Source organism: Zingiber officinale, chromosome 2B (genome assembly GCF_018446385.1).
Source record: "Zingiber officinale cultivar Zhangliang chromosome 2B, Zo_v1.1, whole genome shotgun sequence".
Lineage (NCBI taxonomy): Eukaryota > Viridiplantae > Streptophyta > Magnoliopsida > Zingiberales > Zingiberaceae > Zingiber > Zingiber officinale.
This window is the reverse complement of record NC_055989.1, coordinates 11,739,104-11,765,591: the sequence shown is the minus strand read 5'-3', so window position 1 is coordinate 11,765,591 and position 26,488 is coordinate 11,739,104. Positions and strand designations below refer to the sequence as shown.

Sequence of the window (26,488 nt, the reverse complement as noted above, 5' to 3'; positions counted from 1 at the left end):
GAAGAATAATTCATCAAGTCACAACTCTTAAAAATAATAATTGTAATTTTTTTTTGGTCATAGATGGATACTAAGAACTTTTAAAAATTAAAATTTTTGTAATTCAAATTGAAGATTCAGCTGCAACAATGTGATTCATATGACATTGTTAGTGAGCATAAAAGGTTTATCGACAATGATTCTTCTATTTCTTGCAGAGGTGAAGGAGACATGAAAAAAAACTATGGGATGAACACATCAACTCCCCTATACTAGTAAATACATTATGCCGAACACGCACCATGCTAGCCCTATAGTAGGGAAATACATTCTACCAAGAAGCTACAGCTCAACCAGACATCAGAGCAAGCCTGAAAATATCACAAGTTCAAGTGGCTCTCTATGGGAGGCTAGAGTTTCCTCTACCTGCCCATACAAATCAAATCAACAAACACGGACATCAAATTAGAAATAGACATCCTCGGATCACCACCAGCAGAGAATTAGCCAAGTAGCACGAGGCGCTTGCAGGAATCTGGCAAACAGAAAATAACTGTGAAATTAGCGTTGAAAAGCCGTGTGATACTACGAATCCAACATCTCGTCCTGAAGCTCATTAGGGGCGATGAGCCCGGGAATGGACAACATTCTCTGGCGTTCCTGTTCTCTCTGGGCAGCAGCTTCCTCTGCGTAAAGATCTTTGTTATCCTGTTGAAACAAGATGGAATGATGAGTGATGTGCAAGCATCTTCATTCAGCTCATGTCAATGAATGATATTGATTGCACATGTATATGCCAATTCGAATCACCATGTGGTTGATTATGCTTACCTATATTTTTCTATACAGCTTTATTTACTCAAAAACTACTCGCGATTGATTCTATGCTTTTATTCTGTAGCTTATCCATGTGGTTAACATTCCATATATATAATCAATCAAGCGTCAAACAGAAATGATCCATATCACTCATTTTTCCTCTGTATTAATCTTGGCATTGGTATGTTTTCTCCATATTATCCAATAAGCACAAGACAAACCAAAAGTACCACCATTTTGGGGGCATTCCATCTGTATGACGATCCCATAGTGCCACCTAACACTAATCCATAATATAATTCATAAATGGGGACTATCAAGTGCATAATATAATTCTTAGCAATCAATATAATTATAAGCTTCTTGATTTGTTCCGTGCAAAGAGTTTTTTTTGGGTGGTATATCAAAGACAAATATGAGAAATAGGCAGTCATACTATTTTATCTTAAAGTAACTGCAAGTTTAAACAAATAGGCTAACAATACCTGAGCAGAGAACTCTTTCGATTGGACGAGAAAGTCTCGTATATGGTTCTTAAAATTTGGAGGATCATTTTTGGACTCAAACAATCCAGTGACAAAATGAGTTATCTGGGTAAGAAAAAAAAATGTTCAATAGGAGTAAACAAAAGATGAAGATTGAAGAGACGAAAAGAACTCTCTACCTCAGCAACTGACATATTTGGAAATGATGACCCCAATAGTTTTATGGTGTAATCTCGAACAAACATTGTATTGTTTGAGTATGGATATGGAACTGTAGAAGTATCCCATAGTGGCTCCGTTAATGCACCAGAGTCAACCTGAAATTTAATCAAGATAAATTTTAAAGAAGGGCATGGCAAATAAGAAGTAATTGCTTCTTACCAAGCAAAACAAATGCTGAAGCACTAAAACATGTAGCTTGAAGCCTGGTTTGTGGAATGTATCTGTTAAGACAGCAAAGATCTCCTGCTCGATTGTCAAAAAATATGTCCTATAGAATTGGTTACAAAACTCCGAAACCTGTCAGCATACAGGAATATTACATTGTTAAGATATACTGCCAAACCCATAAGATAACCTGAACTGGAACATCTGTTTACCTGAAAATTCTTCAACAACTCCAACAGAAGATTAAGGCCAGTCTCAGCAATATTCCTTTCGGTATGGCGAAAAGCCCAAATAATAGAATCCATCACAAGTTTCAATTGCTGAGATGAAGGAAAAGAATTACTAAAAAGACAGACAATATCTGACACAAAACAATAGCACTTAATTTTAAAAACAAGATATGCACATGTTAGCTCATGTGCACTGCACTATGTAGCCTCATGTGCACTGCACTATGTAGCCAGATAAACAAATAAAAACTATTGCTTACCTGACTTGATAATTGAATTAAAGCTTGGAAACAATGGGTACCAATTGCACGTAACAAAGAGAAGAACTTAAGACGATGCTCTGGATAGTCCTCAAAATTCTTGGTGATCATCTGCAACAAAAAAGGGTTTCATAGAAGAAAAAACCCCCAAAATCATGATATTTTCTTAAATTCATACTTACCTCAAGAGTACATTGAAATACAGCTTCAAATATGCGAGGTACATACTCCATCATCACAATTTTATACCTTACAAGAAATCAATTCAATCGAGTAATAAAAGTACAAAACCAGACAGTAAATGATCAGATGAATTGGGTGATGATGAATGCTTCTCGCCACCACAAATGCAACAATATCTTCTATTTTTATCATCCATTAAGCAATTCAACAGGACAAATAGCAGACGAAAAGATAGGAAGGGTCAGGAAAAGTATGAAATTTCCATATAAAAAGGGAAAACACAAGGATTCATAATCCAGCAGGATTTTGGCGGGTAATTGTCCATTATGTAATTTAGTTGCAAGTCTGTAAACATTAGGTACTAGTAAACCCCATATTATGTAATTCAGTTGAAAGCAAAGTTCTTCTACATGAGGAAGAAAGAAATAGTTCTTCAGCACATAGCTAAACAATTGAGAATCATTGCCTAAAAAGCACGAAGTAGAGACCAGTGCTAGATAGAGAACCAACCAATATACATGGAATAATGCAGAAACAAAAAAATAGAGTCGATGCATACTTGTTTATGATGGTTGCAAAGAGTGATAATACTTCAGATTCCCTAGCGTCTGGCAAGTTTCTGGCATAATCACCAAGAACAGGATCCATCATAGGCGGCACAAACTGCTTACCAATGTGTGACTGATCTTCAGCTTTGTCTATAAATGTTTCAATCAGCTTAAGTGTCTCCCGTTTTACAGATCTGATAGTACAAATTTGAAATGAAGACCAACTCAGAATTTGAATGATCAAAAAATCTAATGCAACAAGAGAAGCAAAGTATTGACTCATACCGCAAAAGCTTAACAAAAGATGTTTTTGAAGCAAAAGGACCACCTTCAGCAATACTGTTAGATATTAATTCACTGTACATTCTGTGGAGAAGTGTCAGATGTGAACAGATTAGTATAGTGAAAGAGGAAATTGATTATAATACTAAATTGTTGCATAAAAAACAAAATATATTAATCAAGGAAAAGTGATGACACCAAAATGCACCTGTAGACGGTAAGCATGTCCAAAAATACCAGGGAAATTTGTGGGAAGAAATATGTTCCCAGAGAACTAGCAGCACTAGTATTTGTCTGCTAAGCATCACCAAAAACAGGATTAGTAACCATGTGTTATCAAATTCCGTCATGCAATATGAAAATTAAAATAGCATCATAACATTACAAACAACTAATAAGTAAACAAAATAATCATTTTTACATGTAAATGCATGAGTATAGATCTGTTATAGTACACACAAGAAAAACACATGGCATGCTATTATTGAATAAAATGTCAAGAAATAAGAATTGCTGAAGCAGTTTCTTTACTGAAAGAATAACACTTAATGAGCATTCAAAGCATTGATATCGGAATCAAACAACACTTGCTTATGGCTAAAGCTATATGAAAATATAGAAAAAAAATACCTTTTGTCATTGCACTTCATAAAAGTAATTTACTCATGATTTGTAGGTGGTCAGACTATCATTTAGTACGAAGGGAAGATTATAGAAATGTAAAATTCCCTCCCTTGCTTTGTATGAAACAACATATAACAGGATAACCGGCTTTCTCCCAGTTACATTGCTGTTCAATGAGTAGAGAGTGCATGAAACATAGCGGCTGGGAGATACTGTAGGGAAAGATCCAACGGTGACAATGAATAACCAAAAACATCCAGACTATAGAAGTTCCAGAACATTCAAAAATAATCTCTTTTAGTCGATGTTAGGTTGCATAGAGAGACTTATGGCCATCATGATAATTTAGTCTCCCTTTCCAGTCAATTCCGTAATATGTGGCTAAAGGCTAATTTCCCTTTCCACCTAATACAAGTGTTTCGCTATTATGCATATTGAGTAAATTAGTTGACCACCATAAGCAGTAGCAATAGCAGGATGGATCATCCAAGAATGAAAAAAAAAAATCCTATCCCTGGTAAGAGCCGTTGCATCAATTCATTGCTTGGTCACATGTTGGTCACAAAGAAACACAAGATAAACTTGTCTCCAGCCTCACCCAGCTTTTCAAAGCTGATTCGCTATAGTGGCTAAGTCAGAGTCATTGTTGGTGTGCTTCGATAGAATCTTATTTTGCTAATTGTTAAGCACTTCAAATTATTTTGAGTGTTCTTCTGCTCTTCCTGTTTCTCTAAAACCTAGGACTTTAATTAATTAAATAGTGAAATCTGTAGGCCTTCAAACATATCCATCCCCTGTTCATCTTATTTTATCATGCATCAACTCTACATGAAATGCTCGCATATAATAATGTTTCTATCAACCATGTAACTGAAAAGACACACACTTTAATCGCAAAGAATTATGGTGAGTAAAGGTCTTAGTGTTGGTTGAGTCCCCTACTTGTCCTAATTGGGGACAATAGCAGAAGCAAGAAATGGAGAAGATTATAATATATAACAGACATGGTAAGAAGACTTGTCAAATGACACAACAACAACCAAGCCTTATCCCACTAGGTGGGTCGGCTAAAGAGTTGTCAAATGACAGCTAAAGGAAATGAGAAAACCACTGAGGCAAGATAGAAAAAGTAGGTCTCATTAAAAAAAACACTTAGTAGCAGACTTAAACAATGTGTGCCAAATTTGCCAATTCTATTCAAACCAAACAAGTGTAATCCAATACAAACTCATCACATTCTCAATCTTTTGGCCAAGATGACTTGGCCCAAATATTTTTGGGCCATAGGATCATATGATTCCCACAGTCTGCATTATTATCATTGCTCTTTACTTTTTACCAGATGCTACAGTAGCAAGCAAGATACTACTATGAGCGCTTTGTGCAAATAAAGTTCATATCTAGTTCTTTTTTCAGTTTTCTCAATTAATTGACTTGTAAAGGACCAGTATCTATCATAATTTGGAAAATGTTTCACCACTTTTTTTTTTCTCATTCACTAGTTTCAGAAATTTCACAATATACTAGTAAACATCTAGATTAATTAATTTACAAGACTATCAAACGACTATTAAATGTTATAAGACAATCAATGAGTAGACAATAAAATAGGAAAGCTACAAGAAATTCAAATAGAATGTGGTTAAAAAGGTTACACAGGCCTCATTCCGAAATAATTTCTTATGTCAAACAAGAAATATTGAGCATTAGATTGCTTCCACAAAAAAGATGCTACGTGACCAACAGGAACAGTTTTGAACAAAAATTAACCTAATATTAGCAAACAATCAGATTGTCAAATGCAAAATAATAACCATCATTGTGTACCTGCAAGATGTTAAGAACTGTTCTTATGACATCTTGATCTTTCAGGACATCTACACTGCGACTTGCTTGCCCAATTATTTCAGCCCATTTCTAAACAATTTATCACAGTGTAAAGACTGCTAATGTGATGAAAGAATTTCAAGACATAGCATAAGACTAGTAATTACCTGATTTGGGAGATCCATCAATCTTCTCAGATATTCATCTCTCTTGGCAGGAAGGGGTTCAGCTTGAATCATATGACCAACCTGCATTTAGAAAAAAAGAAAATTAGTGAATCAAGAAAAAAGAAAGACAAAAATAGGCATTAACAATAGTACAAAGAAGTTATGAGGGAAGGATAAATTGCTTACAGATTCATAGAATGAGTGAACCTGATGAGGCTGAAGATCTGCAACAGTAATGGATAAACTAGATAAAAGTTCAGAAACGAATGGCTCATTTTCTCCAACCTGCATCATCCAATGACACCCTCCATAAGATTTTGATAGGCTACTAAATTTACCATATTAGTGCAAAATTAATGATTATGAGACAGGAGAAGAATTGTTTTTCCTTCAAGAAAATTATATATGCAAATCTACTAAACTATAGTTTCTCAATCAAGGCATTGGCTGAGTAAGCAGAGTTTCATATGTTTTTAAACATATACCTAGACGGGCAATACTTGACAAGATAAATATACAAGCATCATGAGCTAGAAAAACAAATAATCCAATCACCATTGTGATGAACAAATAGGGACGACAAGCACATGAATGATAGAAGTGAACAAAAAAAACCAGAAGTGCTTTGAACTGATCTTTAGATTAACAAGGATTATATTTGGTTAAATAGAAACAACTCTCTATAGGAAGGTCTTGTTTAAAAAAAATAAAGAATTGAGATGGACTTGGCCAAAGACCTGTCTTTGCTGGCAGGATTGAAATCAGTAAAATAATAATTTAATATAAAAATTACAAAAAATGTGAAAAAGTTACATGATATAACTGATCCACTCTAAACTCAATACCTATTGATCATTCATAAAGTAAATAAGAACATGGATGCGCTATCTGCCACCGCGTGTTTTAAACATACGCCTCAAAAAGTGCATCCTATGGCTCCTTTATTGATTGACATTGCTCACTCCCAAGATTGTGTTTATTGTGCATTCCCTCCCTTCTCTCTCTTTTTATTTATTTATTTAGTTATGTTTTTTTAGCTCTTTTCACCTTCCTCGTTGCTCGCTGCTACACACCCCTCTAAGCATCTGATACGTATTAGCAGAATTCCTAAGTTAGAACCATCAGCTTGAGCAAAATCTTATTTAATTTCTTAAGAAATCAATTGATTCAAATATCATTCCTGCAATTCCTCTAATCCCGTCCATATTTGTAGTTATTCAGGACATATTTTATGTTTCCTAGCAAAACTCAATGGGGGCTCTTCAGGAGGATGAATTCTAGACAAAGGATGCAACAATACAACTGGGGCAATGTGGGACTGGATCAACCAATTTTAAAAGCAATGACAAAAAACAGACCTACTAAAATTACATAAAAAAAACTTATGCTGCTTCAGAAAGGTTCTAGGCAAAATAATTATCAAATAATATCATAATGTCAAAGCATTTTTCACTTTGTAATTTCATTTGCACAAGTATAAACATCATTGCCAACTACAGACACTGTAAAGGAAAGAATATACATTGGAGAATTTGTAAATTTTTTAAAAAAGGAAGAATAGAGGACATTACAGATTGAAACTTAACACTACATTAGAACTATAGAATGTAGATGCAGAGCATCTGCTACTTCACAGCATAAATTTCAGAACCAAGAAAGAAGAATTGATATTACAGATTGCAACTTAATACAAAGAGAAGAACAGAATAGAGGTACAGAGCAACTGCTACTTCATAAATGTACATATTATAGGACTAAGGTAAAATATTCTTCGTTTCAACTGAAAGAGAGGAATTAATGTATGTACAGATAATAGGAGTAAGGTAAAACATTCTTAGCTTCAACTGAAAGAGAAGAATTAACGGATGTACAGATAATAGGAGTACGGTAAAACATTCTTAGCTTCATACTGCCGAAGAAAATCTATTATGCTTAAAGGACTGTTTTAAGATTTTCTCATCCTTTCATAACCCTCTCGTTTATATTTATATTGGTTCATCTAAAACACATGAAGCCAGAATACAGAACCTCAAATTATGATGATTTCACCCCTTTTATTCAGTTTTTCTACTCGACCAATGGCAGTGTATATAATTTTTATTCTAACCAAGTAGAGAAACAGCTAACTGGAGATTACTAAGCATCTAATTTAAATCACTATTTAAAAAAGGCTCATCTGTTTAACTGTGTTAAATCATAATTGTTCTTCTGATTACAGAAGTCCTCATAACCTAAACTGAAACAGAATGTTAAAAAACAACAAACAGGTAAGTCACATCTACTGGAAGCCAAAGTTGCATGACCCGTTTGTAAGTCAGTATAGCCACAAACTGAAAAACAAAAATAAATGTAATTATTTTCTAGAACCTCATTATTCTAGAAAACAAATTATATAAAGAGATTATCTATAAAAATATATTTATTTGCAGCAAAATATATATTACATCATATTATATAATAACATTATATCATTATATTGATGAAAATTCATTTTCTATTATAATTCAATATTCTCCCTGCTTAATTAATGCAAAGGCCAACTGAGTAACTAGGGTATCTAGGACACAATTGGATGGGACTCTTGTCAACCATCAATAGCTAATCATTACAACTCATCATTATAGAGCATCTACCTAAAACCTTAAATAAATATCTATGTCACTCAGACTTAGCAGGAGTATCCATTACGGTATGGATCCAAATGCTTAATATGGCTATTTCAAGATGTTGGAGACTTCATGCAAGTTATTGTAGAGAAATAAGCAACGTGACTAGACTAACACCAAAAAGGTTTGTGTTACTCCAAGAGGTTGAGGTTCCATGTCTAAACAGGAAATGTAGAAGATTTATGCTATATTTACACGGTGGCGTGGATCAAGAAGAGAGAGAAATCTACCGTCGAAATATTTCCCTAGGGAAGGGAATGGAAAGACAAAGGAAATAAAAGTAAACTCGAAGGAGAAGAAAGGAAAGGAGTGATGCCGCAAGCTTCCCGTGGTGAGGATTCCTTCTCCAACGAAGACTTGCACAAGCGTCACCTCATAAATGGCATCAACTCTGCCTCTTCCTCCTCCTCAGCCACTGTCACAGCCTTTGGAAGGCTTGCAAAGGACTCCGTCGGTGGTGATGAGAAGCAAGTTACCACCTTTGTGCCCGTTCCTAGCAAGGCGCGAAGCAAGTGCTCCCGCATCGTCCCATGTAACTAGTCCTCGGTGTTCGTCTCGCCTTCCCCTAGCTCGGAGCTCATCGCACCCTCCGACGCTCGTACCCCGCCAAGAAAGCCGCGAAGAGGAAGGAGTCGGCCGATCTCGCCTTCGCGGACGGGTGCAGCAATGGCGGATGGGGCCAATGGGCCACAAGACGCTTTGCAACACCAGCAACGTCCAATTCAAGTCTAGCCGCCTAGTCCCGAAGTACCACCCCGCCGCATGCCCCACCATCGTCATCTCTTAGCACTCCAACTCCCATCACAAGGTCCTCAAGCTCCGCCGCCAGAAGGAACTCAACCAACTCGTCGGCCCACCTCGTGGAGAGGTCGTGCATCGCCCATGACCTCATGACTATATCACGCACTACTGAGACAAGATCACGGAGAGCCTGCGAGCTCATGGCGGGCCAGTTTGCGGCCTTGTCGTCGAGATGTTGCGACAGTGAGGTTGATATGAAGATGCGACGACGGATGGAAAGTTGTTCCATCCGATTTGGGCAGATAACTAAACGAGTTAAATTTGGTCGATTTAAAATCCGTCTCGTTTTATTTTTTTCCTAGAGTAAATGGAGGAAAGAGTGTCAACTTGTGTGTAATCCACTTTTATATCATTCACGCTTCGAGGTAAACTAGGCATTAACCTTCAGAATATATGATCCCATGTGGGGTGCTGCTTCTTGTACATGTTCTGCATATTGGCTAGCTAACGGTATGATATGTTTCATTATGTAAATGAATTTATGATATTTGATATCTGAAATTTGGCAAAATTAATGATTAAGAAATTTAAGATTTTAAAAAGATCAAAGAAAATTAGAGGGGTGGCAACAAATACGAGTAAAAGACAAAAATAATGACAAAAAATAGAAAGATATTCATGTGGTTCTTATAGATTATCAATTCTCATTCTCATGTTATACAGCTTAATAACATTGTGATATCATTTAAATGTTATTCAGTAGGACACCATTATCATTTAAATAGTATTAACCAACCCAAGAGAACACAATAGGAACAGACAAAAAAGGCTTAGGAAGAAAAAATGACACATGCACTACTTGAACTAGTTAGAGATAAGCATAGTTACCTGAGTGGTTACAAATTTGCGCTTGCATTTCTGGACAATTTTCAGAAAAGTATCACAAGCCATGTCCTGGGAAAAAAAAATCAAGAAACTTCAGTAGGACTAGTAACCAACGGACCCAGCTGAGATCTTTGAATAAAAAATTTCAAGTCCAAAAGTGTATTCCTGAATTTGCCTAATTTTGAAAACAAGAGGAGAGCAAATAAGAATTGGCATTAGCACCAGGCCTCATAATGTGCCTTATGTAAGTTAAAGGATATATTTTGCATCAATATTTAGTTATTAATGTTACACGTGGGTCATATTTATTATTTTTTCTTCAGCTGTAACGTGCCATTTACTGGTCAAATCAACAAGGCTAACACGATGCAGAATGTTGTGACAGTGATGTGACAAACAGTAAAATTGAATAATACCAAGAAAATCAATTACCTGGACACCTGGGTGAGTTTCATGCATAAACTCAAATAATTTATTAACAACTGTTTTGAGAAACTTCCAATGGGCTCGAAGAAACCTCGGATATTGTCCCACAACATACCTAAAATGCAAAACACACAATCAGTTGTAAAGAAACCAAATATATACCACCAACAAACCACAGATCAAAGAACTTTGCTCACATGATATTACTCGCAATAACAGCCTTGTTATCTTTTCCTTTTGTGATTTCACAAAGATTCAGTAAATCACGAATGACCATTACTAAAAATCTATTTTCCTGTCATGATTAAAAATATTGGAAACAAATAAGCAATTAATTTATACCAAGAAAATCATGACAAATATATTAATTAAAGAAAGAAGAAAGGTAAAAATGCAAAAGCAATTTCAATAATAAAGAAGAGAAATTTGACTGATAATTATTCCTAAAAGTTCTAGGAAACAAATTATTCCTATAAGTCCTAGAAAACAAAATTAGTGACAAATAGAAATACAACATTATGTGGTTTTATCAGACAAATACATCCAAAGTTTACTGCAAAGCTAGATGTTGCTCTGAAAAATCATGTTTGACAATTATAAGAAAAAAAATAGCTTTTCTATTAGTTTGCAACTATGTTACTCGGACTCTTCAATATACCCTCGCATATTTGTGTCAACACGAGACGACATGGGCACAGGGCACTAGGTGATAATAACCTAACCTGCTGAGCAAAGTATGATACTAGTTGTTTCATGTATATTCTTTTAAAATTATTTCAACATAATTAATCATTTTCTTTATTTAAAAATTTGAGTTATTTAGCAGTCATACTTCTGTAGTTCTGTCTGCAATCTCTGAATGGGATTACAAAGATTTGTGGGTCATAAATGGATCATAAGTTGTTGACTAACATCACGGTTAATTCAAACTTGAGTCGCACTCATTTAATAAAGGGATTAAGATCTATAACTTATGTACAACACGATTTTAAATGGGCAAACAACCAAACCCATTTTATTAAACGAATTACAGATATTGTGTCATATCATACAACCCATTTAATTAAATGAGTTAAATGGATCTGTCACACAATCCATTTAAATAAACAAATTAGATGGAAGGAGTAATGTAATCATTGGCAATGTGACTCAACTAACATTCTTACTCCAATAACAAGCATCTAAGTTCATCTAGACTGAAGATGCAAAACTATTAGGATGATATTTGCACAAAGTTTTGAACAAAAAGCATACTAAAACCATTGAAAATATCAACTCAACAGCCTACTATGATAACAAGCATTTAGGTTCATGTGGATCGAGAAGAACATTAAGAGGATATTTCTAAAAAGTCCATGAAGGAAGCTATAATAAAATTATCAACAACATCACCTATATCCAACAATCCTGCTATAATAACAAGAATCTAGGTCAGATCAAGAAGACATCAACAAGAATCTAATTGCTGAGAGTCCATTTTATCTGACGAGGAAACTGATGCTTGAATAGAGGGACTAAATGCTATTTAGCTTTTTATGATCTTCAAAGACAAAAAGTTAACAGTTTTGATATACTGAACTAGTGAACTTATATGGCCATATTATTGTTTGAGGTATTTTGCCAAAATGATTAGTTCAAGATATATATATATATATATATATATATATATTGATGAAAGTTCAGAATTATTCTAGGAATCATGAACTTTGTGTCTTTAGATATAATTGAAATTGCATATTGTACTCTACTGGGCAATTGAATCGAATAGCAGAGACTAAAGTAGACTATAGCTTTCTATTTCATGTGGTTTTATTATTTTATCATTTTTTCTGGTTATTTACTATCACATAGCTTATTTATCCGAATTGCTAACTCAGTTATTTTTGTTTATTACAATCCACAATACAATATGATCTGTTATGGAAATTAGGGGATTGTCCAATGGAAATTCAATTCTTATCAAAACATTAAATCTAAGAGGTAAGTTTGTAGTAAAAGAGTGTGCATATTTTTCTTCTGTTACACTTGAAGTCTTGTAGCTGACTTATATTATCATTTTTCATAATTATAAAGTGTTATTATAATATTACTAAAATATAGTAATTAATTCTAAGATATTACAAAATTTCCATATCTGTATCCCAAATTTGAAGATTTTCTAGCAAGTCTTATTTCCTCACTTTGAAAAAAAAAAGTGTGACACCTAGATCATATCCATGTCGGATACTCATATCTGAGTCTAAATAACAGAGTTACACAAAAGCATGGATGAACTGTCATACCTTCTGCAAGAGCATGCCTAACCTATACAAACAAGGACAAACCTTCAATTACATACATAGACATCTCTAACAATGTGAGTAATATGTGAGACCGTATACTGTACTAACTAGCAGCATATAGCAAAACTAGTTACACCACAAAGAAACAAATCAAAATAAAAATCCAACATGAAAGTGAAATTTCAACTTCTATTGGAAGACAATTTGAAAGCAGAACAATCATTGTGATTCAGCAATAAGAATAAGTAAATTACAAAATTGGCAAAGAACAATGAAATTAAATTTCTAAAGTACTTGCAGTGTACGTTTGTACCAAAGATGTGTCTAAGCTATACTGATACATACTGAAAAGGAATACCTGTTCTTCCATCATTGATCCTGATATGGATCCGATGGCCCAGCATAATGTGTTTAAGTTGTTCCAGGACCATTCTTCTCCACTCAATTGTTTGTTCAACTTCTTCAACATCTGCAATGACAATGAATTAAAAAGTTTATTTTGACTAAAGAAAATGGAGAAAATTAGACTTTTCTGACTGTGCTATTGTGAAAAAGTGATGTCATGCGAGAATAGTCATTGATGAGCTTTGCAAAATACCTAAAATCCAACCACAGAGGGACATGACTAGGAACTTCAAGCATCAAAATGGACAGAGGAAAAGAGAGTAGAAACGCTTTGTGATTTGACTAGTTGACAAGATTTTCATTCACACTATAGACACCAAACTCTACAAACCATCTTGTAGATTATGCCAAAAACAAAAATGAAAACAAAATCTACATAAAAAGATTTGATTCTAGTGGACCAAAGCAGCAAGGGCAAAAGCACACCATATGTCAGTGGTATAGAAGCAAACATAAAAGAATTGCAAACAGATGACAAAGCTAAATAGTAGCTGGATACAAATTGATGAAATTATCGATAAAAACGGAGGATAAATAGTACGGAGAAGAAAGAAATTAGGAGGCACTGTGAAGAGGAAAAGAGTCATTTACATGCAGGAAGAGAAGATCGCTTAAGACACATTAGATGTGAGATTGAAAGTTTCATTAATACTCATAACCTTGCACAAGAACAGCACCGAATCACTTGACAAGGCACTGCCCTGCAACCATGCTAACGAGGAAAATTATAAGGACTATTCCCTTAAGGTAATCCCCTCTACCTTGCCTTCATGTTTAGTGCCTTATCCATTACATATTAGACCCCTATGTTAGATAAGCTTACAAATAAAACCTATTCTATTTGCAATTAGTTCAAAAAAATATAAATCTTAGGAGGATAACCTGATGAAAGAAAAACAAATGTAAGAGTAGTTATGATAATATGAAAGTGCAACCACATTCTGCTCTCTACAGAATATGAAGTCCAGAGTTGTATAATTCCAACTTGCCCTTTGGTTAAAAATTATCTACATCAAAGGGCAGCCCGGTGCACGAAGCTCCCGCTATGCGGGGTCCCGGGAAGAATCCATTGTATGGGGAAGGATCCATTGTATGCAGCCTTACCTGTTTTTTGAAAGAGGTTGTTTCCAAGATTCGAAGCCGTGAACTTTTAGTCAAAAAGCAACAACTTTACCATTGCGCCAAGGCTCCCTTTTGAATTTGATAAATTGATTAAAAGAACATATAGCCAAATTTTACAGTTTCAAGTTGAATTGACAGAAGTTCATGTTAATTACAATGTTACAGAAATCATATTATCAGATTCAAAATTCCAATTTGATAAAAGCATTGCTTGTATCTTACCAAGTTATGGTCATATTTGTATGACAGTAAACAACATAAGATTGGATTACTTATGGTGCCCATAGACCAAGATCAATTGGCCGCCATCCATATTAAAATGCAGTATGACTTAGATTATATGCATAGCAAATAGGTTCTCAAACACAGTAGATAACAAAAAAGAATCTTTAAGCAGTACCTGTTGCTCTGTGTCCTCATGATCAAGGTGAGACAAATATATTAATGTTTCCCGCATTATCTGCAACAATGAATCATACAATCACAAAATTTAAAACTTTAGCAATCAAAATACCATATACTACAAAGCTTGAGTGTTCTCCCCTACCATTGCATTTTGATACAAAGAACTTAAAACCTATTCAATGAACATTAAAAGAATGCTCACTGTTGAAAACCCATTAGATCAGCAATCAAGTTCTGAAAGAAAATTCAAGCAAACAGAAACAAAGATTTCAACTGAAATGCAAGTACACACACAAAAAAAAAAATCAGAACTGAGCAGAAAATAATCTAGTTTTTGAAAATGTGCCTATTGATATAATGTGGTAGGATATCCATATGCAATGTGTGGCTATATGTCAATGCATATGTTTTCCTTGTCAAGAAATTATTCAAGTTTGAATCTTATTCAGCAAGACAAAGCTTAAATTACTATTAAAACTTAATAAAAAAAATAATGCACAAGTAATATACATCTATTTTAGGTAACAAAATATGCAAATAGAAATACTAATGCTAATTAATGGATAAAATGCCGGTGTTGGACAATAGGCTACAACAGTTGATGTGAAAACTTGAAGTTGTTCTGTATGAATTAAATCATGATTTAATTCTTCATAAAAGATTCATTAATTAAATTAAGGAATATAGTTGAATCACATCTAGTATAAACTCAAATATATAAGTTAGATAATATCAAGGTTTAAAATACCAGACAATTCTGGTGATGGTGCGGACAGTAAGGCTTTATTGCTAACCAGCATATTGTGTATCAGTACAAAATAAAAGTCATCCTCAAGGAGGAAGTACTAAGAATCCGAGATATTAGCAGACCCATCGAGAAGATGAAGAATACTATAAGGGCTGATGGTAATATTTTGCTGGCAATCAGCATACTTTGTGTTGGTAGTACATAGTGCCAGCCCTAATCAGGAGGATGTACCAAGATAGTGTGATAGTATCAGCTCAATCAAGAGGACAAAGAATGCTGGAAGGGTGGTAAGAAAGGTTTTGTTGCCAACCAGCATACTGTGCGTAGGTAGTAGGAATTGTCAGCCCTAATCAGGAGGATGTACCAAGATACCGAGATAGTGTAAGCCCCAATCAAGAAAATGAAGAATACAGGACGGGGCGATCAGTGAATTTTTCTTGCCCACCTAGGTTTCTGCTAACTTATTAGAATGAAAGTTTAAAATACTGATTCCAGGTTCCATTGATGGGTGAGAAGGAAAGGTTTTGTTGCCACCAGCATACAATGTGTTCAGCCCCATCATAAGGACAACAAGAAGAAAAGAATCTTCATGCTACAATGCGAGTTCAGGAGCCCTGGAAGCCACAACCTAGGCCTCCCCCCTGTGAGAGGTCATTTGGCCCCTCTAAGATCCTCTATGAGATCTAGCAGCGCAGAAGTTTCATTGGCCACCTTTGACAAAGTGTTTTCGGCCTCAATTTCGGTGTGGAATCGTTTATATCATCAAATTGATATCAATATTAAATGATATCTGAATCATTGGGAACAATTAGATAATAACAATGGCAGAGACGATCAAATTGAAAATTAAAAGCATATGGACTAATAGATGCATATGTTGTTGGCACGAGGCAAAGAATTATGTATATATGGGTGCTTAAGCATCCACATCAGTAGTGAACTTATTTATAAAAAAATCACATGCTAGATCAAGAAAATGGATAAAAAAAAATAGATTTTTCACAATAAGATTTCCACCACAAACCTTATACTGAACAAGGACATCGATGTCTTTCATAGTTTCACGGACTATATTTCCATTTTCATCTTCAACAATCAAAACCTCTTCCGGCTTAGCCATACGACAAATCATGAGTGTTCTTAACTTGGACAATGGAACTGAATAAAGTTGCCGCCTCTGAAGAAGAGGAGAACCAAGGCCATCAACCATCTCAGGCATGAGTGTCGTCTAAAGAGAAAAGTGAGTGTCATTATTGAAAATGTGTGTCGTAGTAGTAATGTGAACATATCTCAGGAAGATGATAGTAAGTAGATGAACACAATTACATAATGATAGTTAAACAATATGATAAAAGGACGCCAAACATGATTAATGATTAAAAATCCTGTGGAATTGTTTTTGTAATTTAACTACCATCATCCTTATGGATTCCGCTGAAAGGAGTAGGCAAACCTTGTCTCGTTAGTGCAAATGTAATCTCTCCTTTAGTAATAAAACAAAGTGTAAGATACCAAAAAAAATGCCAAGAATTTATTTGGAGATGAGAATGAAATTATTTAAACCCATAAACAATAATTCTTGGAGAATTGTCTTAAAATAACATTATAGCTTATCCATTTTCAGTAACAGAGGAAAAAAACAAGACTATTAAAATACTGGTCTACAGGTTTTAACTGCAGATTAGAATAGGAAAAGGACCAAGAAACATCAGCAAAGACCTTTCAGTAATATGCTATAAAGATGTAAACGATGCACCTTGTTTTATATGAATATCCTAAGGAATATGTTTAGATATATAAACAATAAAGATGAACAGCTATATACGAATACCTGAAGACCCATCAAGCTTGCTGAAAGAGTAGGGTTCTCCAAGTTGTGATGCGCTTCAAACAGCTCAAGTACCAATAAATTCCAATAGTCCAAGCAAACCTGCATACACTCAAAAGGTTGAACAATATAATATTTCACATCAAGAACTTGTCAATGTGAAGTGTGTATGAATTATAATACCTTGAAAACTTCAGTGTCATCAACATATGAAATACCAATAAGGTACTCGAGGCCCATCAATAATCCACCTCTATTTGCAGGAGCTGATTCCAGTACTCGGATGTGACACTGCAGAGAGATAAAGAAAGTTATATGAACACAGAAAACTTGCTTAAGTTGTTTTTGCTAACACACGGAAACAACAATCAGAAGTCTTGGTTGAATATAGGAGACAGCATATACAAACTCAAACCACTATACATACTTTACAAAAGAAGTTCTAAAAAGGTATATAACAAAAGAAAATTGTTAAAATGATATCATTGAATGACAATCTAATTTTGAACATCATAGCAAGCTACAGAATTGAATTTTCTACTGAGTCTTTGTGATCCTTTTATTGAACAAGTTGAATCACTCTAATGCCTTCCAATTAGCCTCACGATTTCAGGTAATTTGCACCCTAAATGATTTTTCAAGTCTCCAATTGCACCTCAAATTTCCTAAACTTTCATTGGATTTAGAGAAGTGGGGAGACAAGATAAACAGTCTTGATGTTGGAGCAAACAACTTGCAGTAAATGAGTTCCAATAGTGCCAATCTTCCTTATATTAGATGTGCTACCATGCAAATTTATGAGAGACAAATAAAAAAATGGCACCAAATTAGCAATTACAATATTATTAGGAACAAGCTCAAAGGATTAAAATTGCCATTAAGCAGGGGAAGGCAGGATCAATCACATTGTTGTTAGGAGCAAGCTTGAAACATTAAAATTGCTGCAAAGCATAATCTGAAAGAATTCTAGTCTTTATAATGGGAACTTGTCAACCCTATTAACACAGATCAAATTTTTGTACCTAGATGTAACAAAGCAATGAACCATAATCATGTCAGCTCAAATAAGTTGTTAAACAAACAAAGAAAGCTACCACCAGCCAAGAAATTTTTATCAATAGAGATCATATGAAACACTGTCATCTCTGAACCAATATATATATATATATATATGAATTTTGAGTGCTCAAATAAATAATCAGCTACAAGAAATCAGAGCTAAAGAGAACAAACTTGCCTTGAAAAATGAAGCAAAAAAGAGCGCAAGGTTTTGAATGAAAGCCTACAATTAGATAAAGTTAGCATAGTTGAACCAATCAATAATTGATTAAACTATTACGAAAAAAACAATTTACCCAACTAATCCCCTTAAAAATGATATACCTGCTCTTCACTAGAACCATTTGTGTATGCTTCTGCAAAATTCGTACCATGAGGAATAATTGTCTACATGTTAAAATTGTAAACACTTAACTGTCAACAGAATGCAAGTACAAATAGACAACAGAAAAACTTGAGATACAAGACATACAAATAAAGGTAAACCATTGGAAACAAACATACCTGCAATTGTGCCATAAATATTGTATACATCTTCACATACTGTGCATCATAAAAGTCGCCAAATTGAAGGGCCGCAACCTATAAATTAGAATAAATCTTTACATGCAATTATAAGATGAATCTAATTATCAGTAACCAAGAAGATAACCATTTAATCATCACCGCATACTAAAATTCATGACACTGGCCTAAATATTTTTTGATCATAGATCAAAGTTTAACTATCCCTTTACTAGATAGAAGCATAAAGACAACAAACAAATAAATTTGAGATGAAATTATATTAGGCATGAACCTCTGTCAAACACTGAAGAGTAAGGTTCCGGTATGATCCCATGGGAAAGAATTTTAAGAGTATCTCCAGCTGAAAAATATTACAAAAAGATTATAGTAATTTTCACCTCAAATCTTTAAAGAATTCTTTTTGGATCATCTACAACAAGATAAAAACATTGATAAATTAAATATTAAGTAGTCCACGAAGCACAAACCAGTGGAGATTCAAATATATAGCCAAGTGGAATCCATGATAGAAAGGCATGAAGTGTTGCCAAAGTAGCCCTGATAAGCTCTGTTCTTTGAGAGGCTGATAGTACGTATAAGCATAACTCATGGATGAGTTGAAATTCACTGTTATGCAGACAAAAGTATATTTCATTACAAAATACTAGGAGGTGGTAGAACTTTCAAAAAGAACATAACTTATCATTGCAACAGAATGACAATAAAAAATGAATAGCATTTCAAATATCGGTCATTCCAATCTCAGAAGCACTAAGCATAAATCACAAGGTAATAATGAAAGTTTCACTGAGATTGTAGTTTCAAAATAGATATCACATGTAAAGGAGAAGACTATCTATAAAACAGTGTGCACTGAACTCACAAGTGAACAAATATCAACTGTTGGGTAATTTAAAGTCTTCGTCTTCCATATGAAGCATCTTTATTGGTCGGCCAAGCAATGGATAAAATCATTTGAATACAATTCCATCACTATTTCTTTATTTTATCCTCACGAGATTTACATTCACAACATTGGAATATTTGTTTGAAATGTTGAATTCAGCAACAGTTAAACATGTTAGGATATTAAATCAAAATTACTTGCAAGTATCATAATAATTTGGAATTAGATATATAGCTTCTCCTGCAATTTAGTTGCTTGTAAAGCTATAGCACTAGAATACAAATTCATCATTCTCCCTGTAGACCATCCAAAAAAGGGTAGCCTACCTCTTGACATTTGTTTAAACAAATAAATACTGTCAAGTGCAGCAAGGTATTCTAAACACTACAATGAATTCACTGCATTGACTGTATTCTATTTTTTAAATGTTTCACAATTAGGTGATAACATGAGCCACAGTGTACATATGCTGATATTCATGCTTGGTTTCTCGAACAAACCCAGATTGGCAAAACTGATCCAGATCAACATTGGTTGATTTTCAGAATTCCAGTATTGGAAGCAATACCATCCTGACTGGCATCAGAGATTCCAAATAAGAATAGAGGCAATCCGCATCATAAAAATAGCAATCATATTAATCAATTACTTCTGTTTACTTACAAGATACCTTTTATTACTGTGCTACGGGTTTATACAACAGAAAAAGGATACCAAACAAAGATCATATAAACCATACCTATTTAATGACTGCTTCAGTTCTTTTATTTTTTGTTGAGTCATCTCTCCTCTTGAGAAATCAAAAACCTCTTCACTCAAAAGCTGCATCATTGACAACCTATTTAGTATTTATCTCTGTTAGATCACAACTACTAAAAAGAGTTTATACCTTCAGTATAGCCATACAATTTTCACAAATTGTTTCACTGCTCTTTGCAGCTGAGACAAGATCGGGAATGAAGCTCTGCCATCTGGCTGGCCACTCATGCTTTAAGACCTACATGGAAAAATGCATGGGACGGAAAATGAGGGGAAAATAGAAATAAGGGCCAATTCACCTACAAATGTTTTTATCAAAGTGGAAACCAGCAGTAAGAGGCTAACAGTTTAGCACTACAACCAAAGGGACAGTGGAAAATACAATGATGAGGAATCAGTAGATTACCTGCACTAATATGACATTAAGCTTATTAACATACAATCGCTCCTTCCGGAAAGAGGTTTCATTACTAGAAAGCTGATCAAAAGAGCAAAGTGACACAAAAATTTAAAAACAGTTAGGAGTAAAATGGCAAGGAAAGAAAAATAGACATTTATAGAAAAATTGATACTTACCTGTACAATGACATCAGATATGTAATTCTTTATTCCATCCCGTTGTTCAGCTGGCAAGGCATTCCATCTGTATTTAATGACATTTTCTAGTACCTAAGAGATAGGTATAGCAGAAACTCATTGGTTAACAGGCTCCAGTACTGCACAAAATTATGCCTGGAAATGCACATTAATTTTCAAATTTAAGTTGTGTGAATGTGTTTTGGCCACAAAAGCTAATTTGCCTAGTTTTTAAAATTCATCCAAAAGAGACTTTCATAAAGATTTTGTAGAAAACACCATCCATTTCATTTTACAAGCACTTTACATTTTTTATACATCTTTACCTCCACTATGTCATGCATTATAAACCTCAATATTATTCTTAAATAGTTTAATCAATGAGATGAATATTTGAGAAAATACTTCATAAATTTCTGTCCTTAATTATCATCATTGAAAGTAATTTTAAAAACACAGGTGTATTTACTTTTATTTATTGGATATTTAAAATAGATATCATATTCAGTATTCTATACTTAATATAATTCAATTACAAAGTAAACAATTAAACTATAGGTAATTATTAATTAACAATTTCATTTTTAGTCATTTTAACTCTTACAATGCTAATTTATATAATCATCTCAACTATAAAAACCATATATTTATTCACAGCAGCTTTCTCTCTCACTATAAACTCCCAGGGAACTGCTTTTTCAACTTTTTTCCAGTATCCACTGGAATGCTCACAGGTCAACTCAGGTTTTAACGCAAATCTAGCCAACCTCAATTAAAAGACCCTGGTTGGATCAGGTTCTGCAGTATGTTCCAAGTTGAGTTTAACTGAGTTGCTTTTTGGTGGAGTTTTCTTTTATACCTACGAGATTAGCCTAGGTCAATTTCAGGTCAAACTTTCTACTTGTATGAAAATTGGGTTAGATTAAGTCAATCTAACCCAGGTTTGCCCAGAAAAAAAATCAAATCTGCTCGGGCCAGGATGGGAAGAAGGAAAGTAGACTCATACAAATTCTTAAAAGTAAATTCAAAAAAGTAGATTCGACCAAAAATTTAAAACTAGAAATTTATGGGTGGTTACAGTCAGCTTTTGGGTTTCAGAGTTTTTGAGATCTCCACAGCTATTTTTCCTAACACTATTCACAGCTGCAGAAGTTGTGTCAAACTAAGCCTTGCTCTCTAACAACACATGGGAAAACAATACAGATAAATCGATTGTTTCAATAAATTAAAAAAAATATATCTCAGCAATTTCACACCAATTCAACCTTTGTTTGACAACCACACTTATAACTGTGTCAATATCAGCATGCACCATATCTATACTTGAACAATATGGCAAAGGGTTGAGCCAATTTTGGTATCCCTATGCAATATGGAAAAATACAATTTTTGTGGCTCATATGAACTATATCCAGTGCACTTATAACTAGATTTCATCAAAAAATAATTGCAAGTAATGGAGTTAAGAGTAAATTGGCATACTAACTTTATGAGCAACACCACCAATCAAAATTCTTGTCATAGTCCAATGAATTCCAGCTTAATGACATTTTTAGTCATATTTGTATAATAAAAATCTTAACCTATACTATGTCATAAACATGTTTCGAACATGGTTGTCAAAATTTCTCTTGATAGATATCGTCTTATTGTCTGGGCAGAATGGTAGATCAAAATTGGTTTAAAAAAAAAAAAAAAAGGAAAATATAACAATTTCATATATCAGATAACAGATGTTTAATCAAACCATAATATCACATTGCTAGAACCAAGTAACATCATGTTAATGTTATTATTTTGTAAATCACACTGCTAGACTCAACCAAATTGACTAAAACACTAGGTTGTCTCATTTGGTAGGTTACAACTAGTAAGTGTTAAACAATAATGTTCAGTGTGATAAACACTTAAAATGCATACTTGTATGAATAAGATGTTTTGATTAATACTCTGTTAAAATACAAAGTAGCCGTTTATTAATATAAATGTTGTTTTAATAATTTTAAAATTGATTGTTTGTGAATTGTGCCTAGTGGGATAAGGCTTCGTTGTTGTTGTAGTATTGTTTGTGCCTCAGTATTTGACGAATGCATTGTGCAATGTATCTACCATATATTGTTTGAATATGCGTTTGTAAATCTTGGTTGGAGGAAAATTTTCACAAGGTCTGACTCAGTTGGAAATGTTAAATAACGTAAATTTAGTGAGTCATTCAAACACAACTGCAACTGCAATAATATCAAAGCTTTCAACATTCCTAACTTATGCAATTGTTGGAACTTTGCCATGCAAACACCAAGATTTGTCCTCAATAAAGCAAATAGGAACAACCAATTTTGAAACACCCACATGAGACAAGAAATCTTGTGTTTAGTGTGTGGACTACCAATAGCCAAACTACTTAAATCTGCATAGATCAGAATATAATTTTCTTACCCTGACAGACCTCACAATTAAAAGAAGGTTGAGGAAGGGCATGCCAAATTATAAACAGGAAAGTACACGAGGTGCACGAGCCCACGTCAATGAGGTTATAGAAATTAAGAGTATGAATATGTTGAGGACCATAAATCGTCTAGGCAAAAACCTTTCGTGATAATCGCTGCAGGTGTACATATCTTTTTCCTTTAGTTCTATAATATTAGCATGTCACGCTCTTGTGCAAGATGGGGTCTTTTTCACATTATAAACAATCAGTTCAAGGTTCGTGCAATGCACTTGAGAAATTTTGTGGCATTAAAAAATGCATCATTCTGAATAGTTTAGTAAGTGATGAACAAGTTGCAAAAATGTGTTCCTATTTGCTCACCTGTGTTCCTCTTTGCATTCAAATTTTGTATCCAATGGCATCCATCTTGCCGTTTGTGAACCCACCCGCCCCCCACTCAAACACACACTCTCTCTAACCTTACATGCGGGTATTAACAGTTGACATTGCAGGTGTACCACTCTTTGCGCCTGATTGTACCTTTTGCCTTTGTTTGGCATGCATTCATCACAACTTGGCCTACATTTTCTTTAGGTGCACTAGAAGCTCATGTCTAAAAAAGTAAAAAACAACATAGTTATGTAGAATGGAACCAGACCAGACAAAGGCTTCAAATGGGCTATCAGAACAAATATCCTCATAAAAATTTGTTTTTTATTTGTAATTAGCTCATAAAGTTGATCTTCCAACACTACCAATAGCCTTCACTAATTCTAGGAAGAAAAGTGAGTTTAACAACCTTGCCCTCAGCTATTCTATCCACGGATCATTCTAGGATAACTAGTATATAGATACATGTTGTCCTACTGAAAACCAAAATAGGAAAGCGCAAGCTGACAATAAATTGTAACTAGTCTTGATGCAGACTCTTCATTAACTTGAGACATATCAGTGTTGGGTACCAACATATGATAAGTCTAGTTTGATACCATCTTAGAAGACGTATGAAAACAATGAAGTAAACAACAGCTTGGAACTAACCTGTAGGGCAAAAAACTTGGTATTTAAGTTTTGTGAATTTTGTAGAATGTGAACCACTTGTAGCCAGGTGTCAGGGTTGTTTTGCAATTCTCGCAGTATCTGGTCTGCAGCTGACCTCTGTGTCAAGACAACAATCAAGAACAAGCTCTATGATTAAATCGATAAATTTAATATTGATGTTCAAACAGAATCTACGACGTCATGAAGCACCATATTAGTGCTGGATGAGTTAACTAAACAACCGGAAAATTGCTCATTGCAGTACCCAAAAGTGTGTCCGAGCAGAAATAAACAAATCATTTTTTTCAAAAACACGTTTACTTAGATTAGAAATTCACAATAAAATGCAAATGTATTTGAATCCACAGTCACACAGTTGATGCAATAGACCATTTTAAGGAAAACAAGAAAACGAGCGGCATGATTCCAGAAGCAAGTTCCATTGGTTTAAGTTGGTTGGGTTTAAAGGATAAACTGGCAATACCACCCAACTAGACCTTGCAAATCTCAGGAATCGCCCACCTAAGAGGCGCAACAACTTCCTCGAAGACCCACACAACCAGAACCAAAAACAAAAAAAATGCTAATCACAGGTGAGCAAGAAAACCTCTTCCTTGGATCCCGTCCCGTAAAATGCGCCCACGGTCGCATCGAGCAGGGGCACGTCGATCGGCTGGCTTAAATCCCTCAATCTCTCCGCCATCACGCCGAGCCGCAGATCCAACCAGAAAACTTCAGAAAGCGCACCAATTAGAAGCCTCGAACGACGAGCAATCTCTAAACGAGCAGAGTGGTGAAGAGAACAACGAGCCGGGGGGAGTCTCCCAAACCCTAGCCCTTCTCCTCTTCGGCCCCGCCGCCGCGCGCGCGGATTGGATTCGAATACCAAAAAGGTTTTCCTTTCTGTTTTCGACTTTTCCTCTCTCTCTCTCTCTCTGCCTCTCTTATTCGCTCGGTCCTTCGGCGATCGTCAGCGCGATCGAGGGCGGACGCGAGAGGGAAATATAGTGGCCGTGGGAGATTGGGGAAGCGGCCTGGGCTCGGGGGGCTTGGGGTTTTGTGGGGGATGGGAAAGAGGACAAGGCGTTGGGCACTAATAACGAGGCTGCCACTCTGGCTTGGTGGGAACTGGGAAAATACGAAAACGCTGTGGATGGGCCGGCGTATCTCGTTGAGGGGCATCCTTTCCGGAGGAGTCGGGGCTAATTCGGACATTTCGGCATGGAGATCTGATGGACGCTTTCGCCTTTCAGACTGCGGTATCTCCGACAGGCCGATTGTGTTTAGCAGGCGAAAAATAATAAAAATAATAATAATAAAATGGTTAGAGCAATTATCCTAAACTTAGTGCGTACGAATTATAAGGGTATTAAATTAATAATTTATATCATAAAATTTTAAAAATTTTATGATAATAGGTCACGACATTTGAAATCTCTTTTGTATTCGTGTTAAAAAAAACTGATAATTATTCCTAAAAGTTCTAGGAAACAAATTATTCCTATAAGTCCTAGAAAACAAAATTAGTGACAAATAGAAATACAACATTATGTGGTTTTATCAGACAAATACATCCAAAGTTTACTGCAAAGCTAGATGTTGCTCTGAAAAATCATGTTTGACAATTATAAGAAAAAAAATAGCTTTTCTATTAGTTTGCAACTATGTTACTCGGACTCTTCAATATACCCTCGCATATTTGTGTCAACACGAGACGACATGGGCACAGGGCACTAGGTGATAATAACCTAACCTGCTGAGCAAAGTATGATACTAGTTGTTTCATGTATATTCTTTTAAAATTATTTCAACATAATTAATCATTTTCTTTATTTAAAAATTTGAGTTATTTAGCAGTCATACTTCTGTAGTTCTGTCTGCAATCTCTGAATGGGATTACAAAGATTTGTGG

General features: G+C 34.7%; 1 protein-coding gene across 1 annotated transcript; it reads right to left on the bottom strand.

The window, feature by feature from the left end:
* Positions 1 to 80: 80 nt before the first annotated feature.
* On the bottom strand, positions 81 to 25,589 carry LOC122045294 (protein EXPORTIN 1A-like). Its single transcript, XM_042605448.1, has 32 exons — positions 25,184 to 25,589; positions 24,577 to 24,693; positions 21,108 to 21,200; positions 20,938 to 21,009; positions 20,662 to 20,769; positions 20,512 to 20,594; positions 19,354 to 19,492; positions 19,158 to 19,226; positions 18,863 to 18,940; positions 18,683 to 18,745; positions 18,537 to 18,581; positions 17,483 to 17,590; positions 17,303 to 17,401; positions 16,496 to 16,699; positions 14,719 to 14,778; positions 13,150 to 13,260; positions 10,707 to 10,804; positions 10,516 to 10,624; positions 10,087 to 10,152; positions 5,978 to 6,076; positions 5,792 to 5,872; positions 5,625 to 5,714; positions 3,382 to 3,467; positions 3,177 to 3,257; positions 2,903 to 3,085; positions 2,343 to 2,409; positions 2,161 to 2,271; positions 1,883 to 1,990; positions 1,665 to 1,802; positions 1,463 to 1,600; positions 1,284 to 1,388; positions 81 to 687 (listed from the first exon to the last, which is right to left on the bottom strand). Exons 1-32 carry the CDS (start codon positions 25,277 to 25,279, stop codon positions 565 to 567), a joined length of 3,228 nt encoding a protein of 1,075 aa, XP_042461382.1. The 5' UTR covers positions 25,280 to 25,589; the 3' UTR covers positions 81 to 564.
* Positions 25,590 to 26,488: the final 899 nt, after the last annotated feature.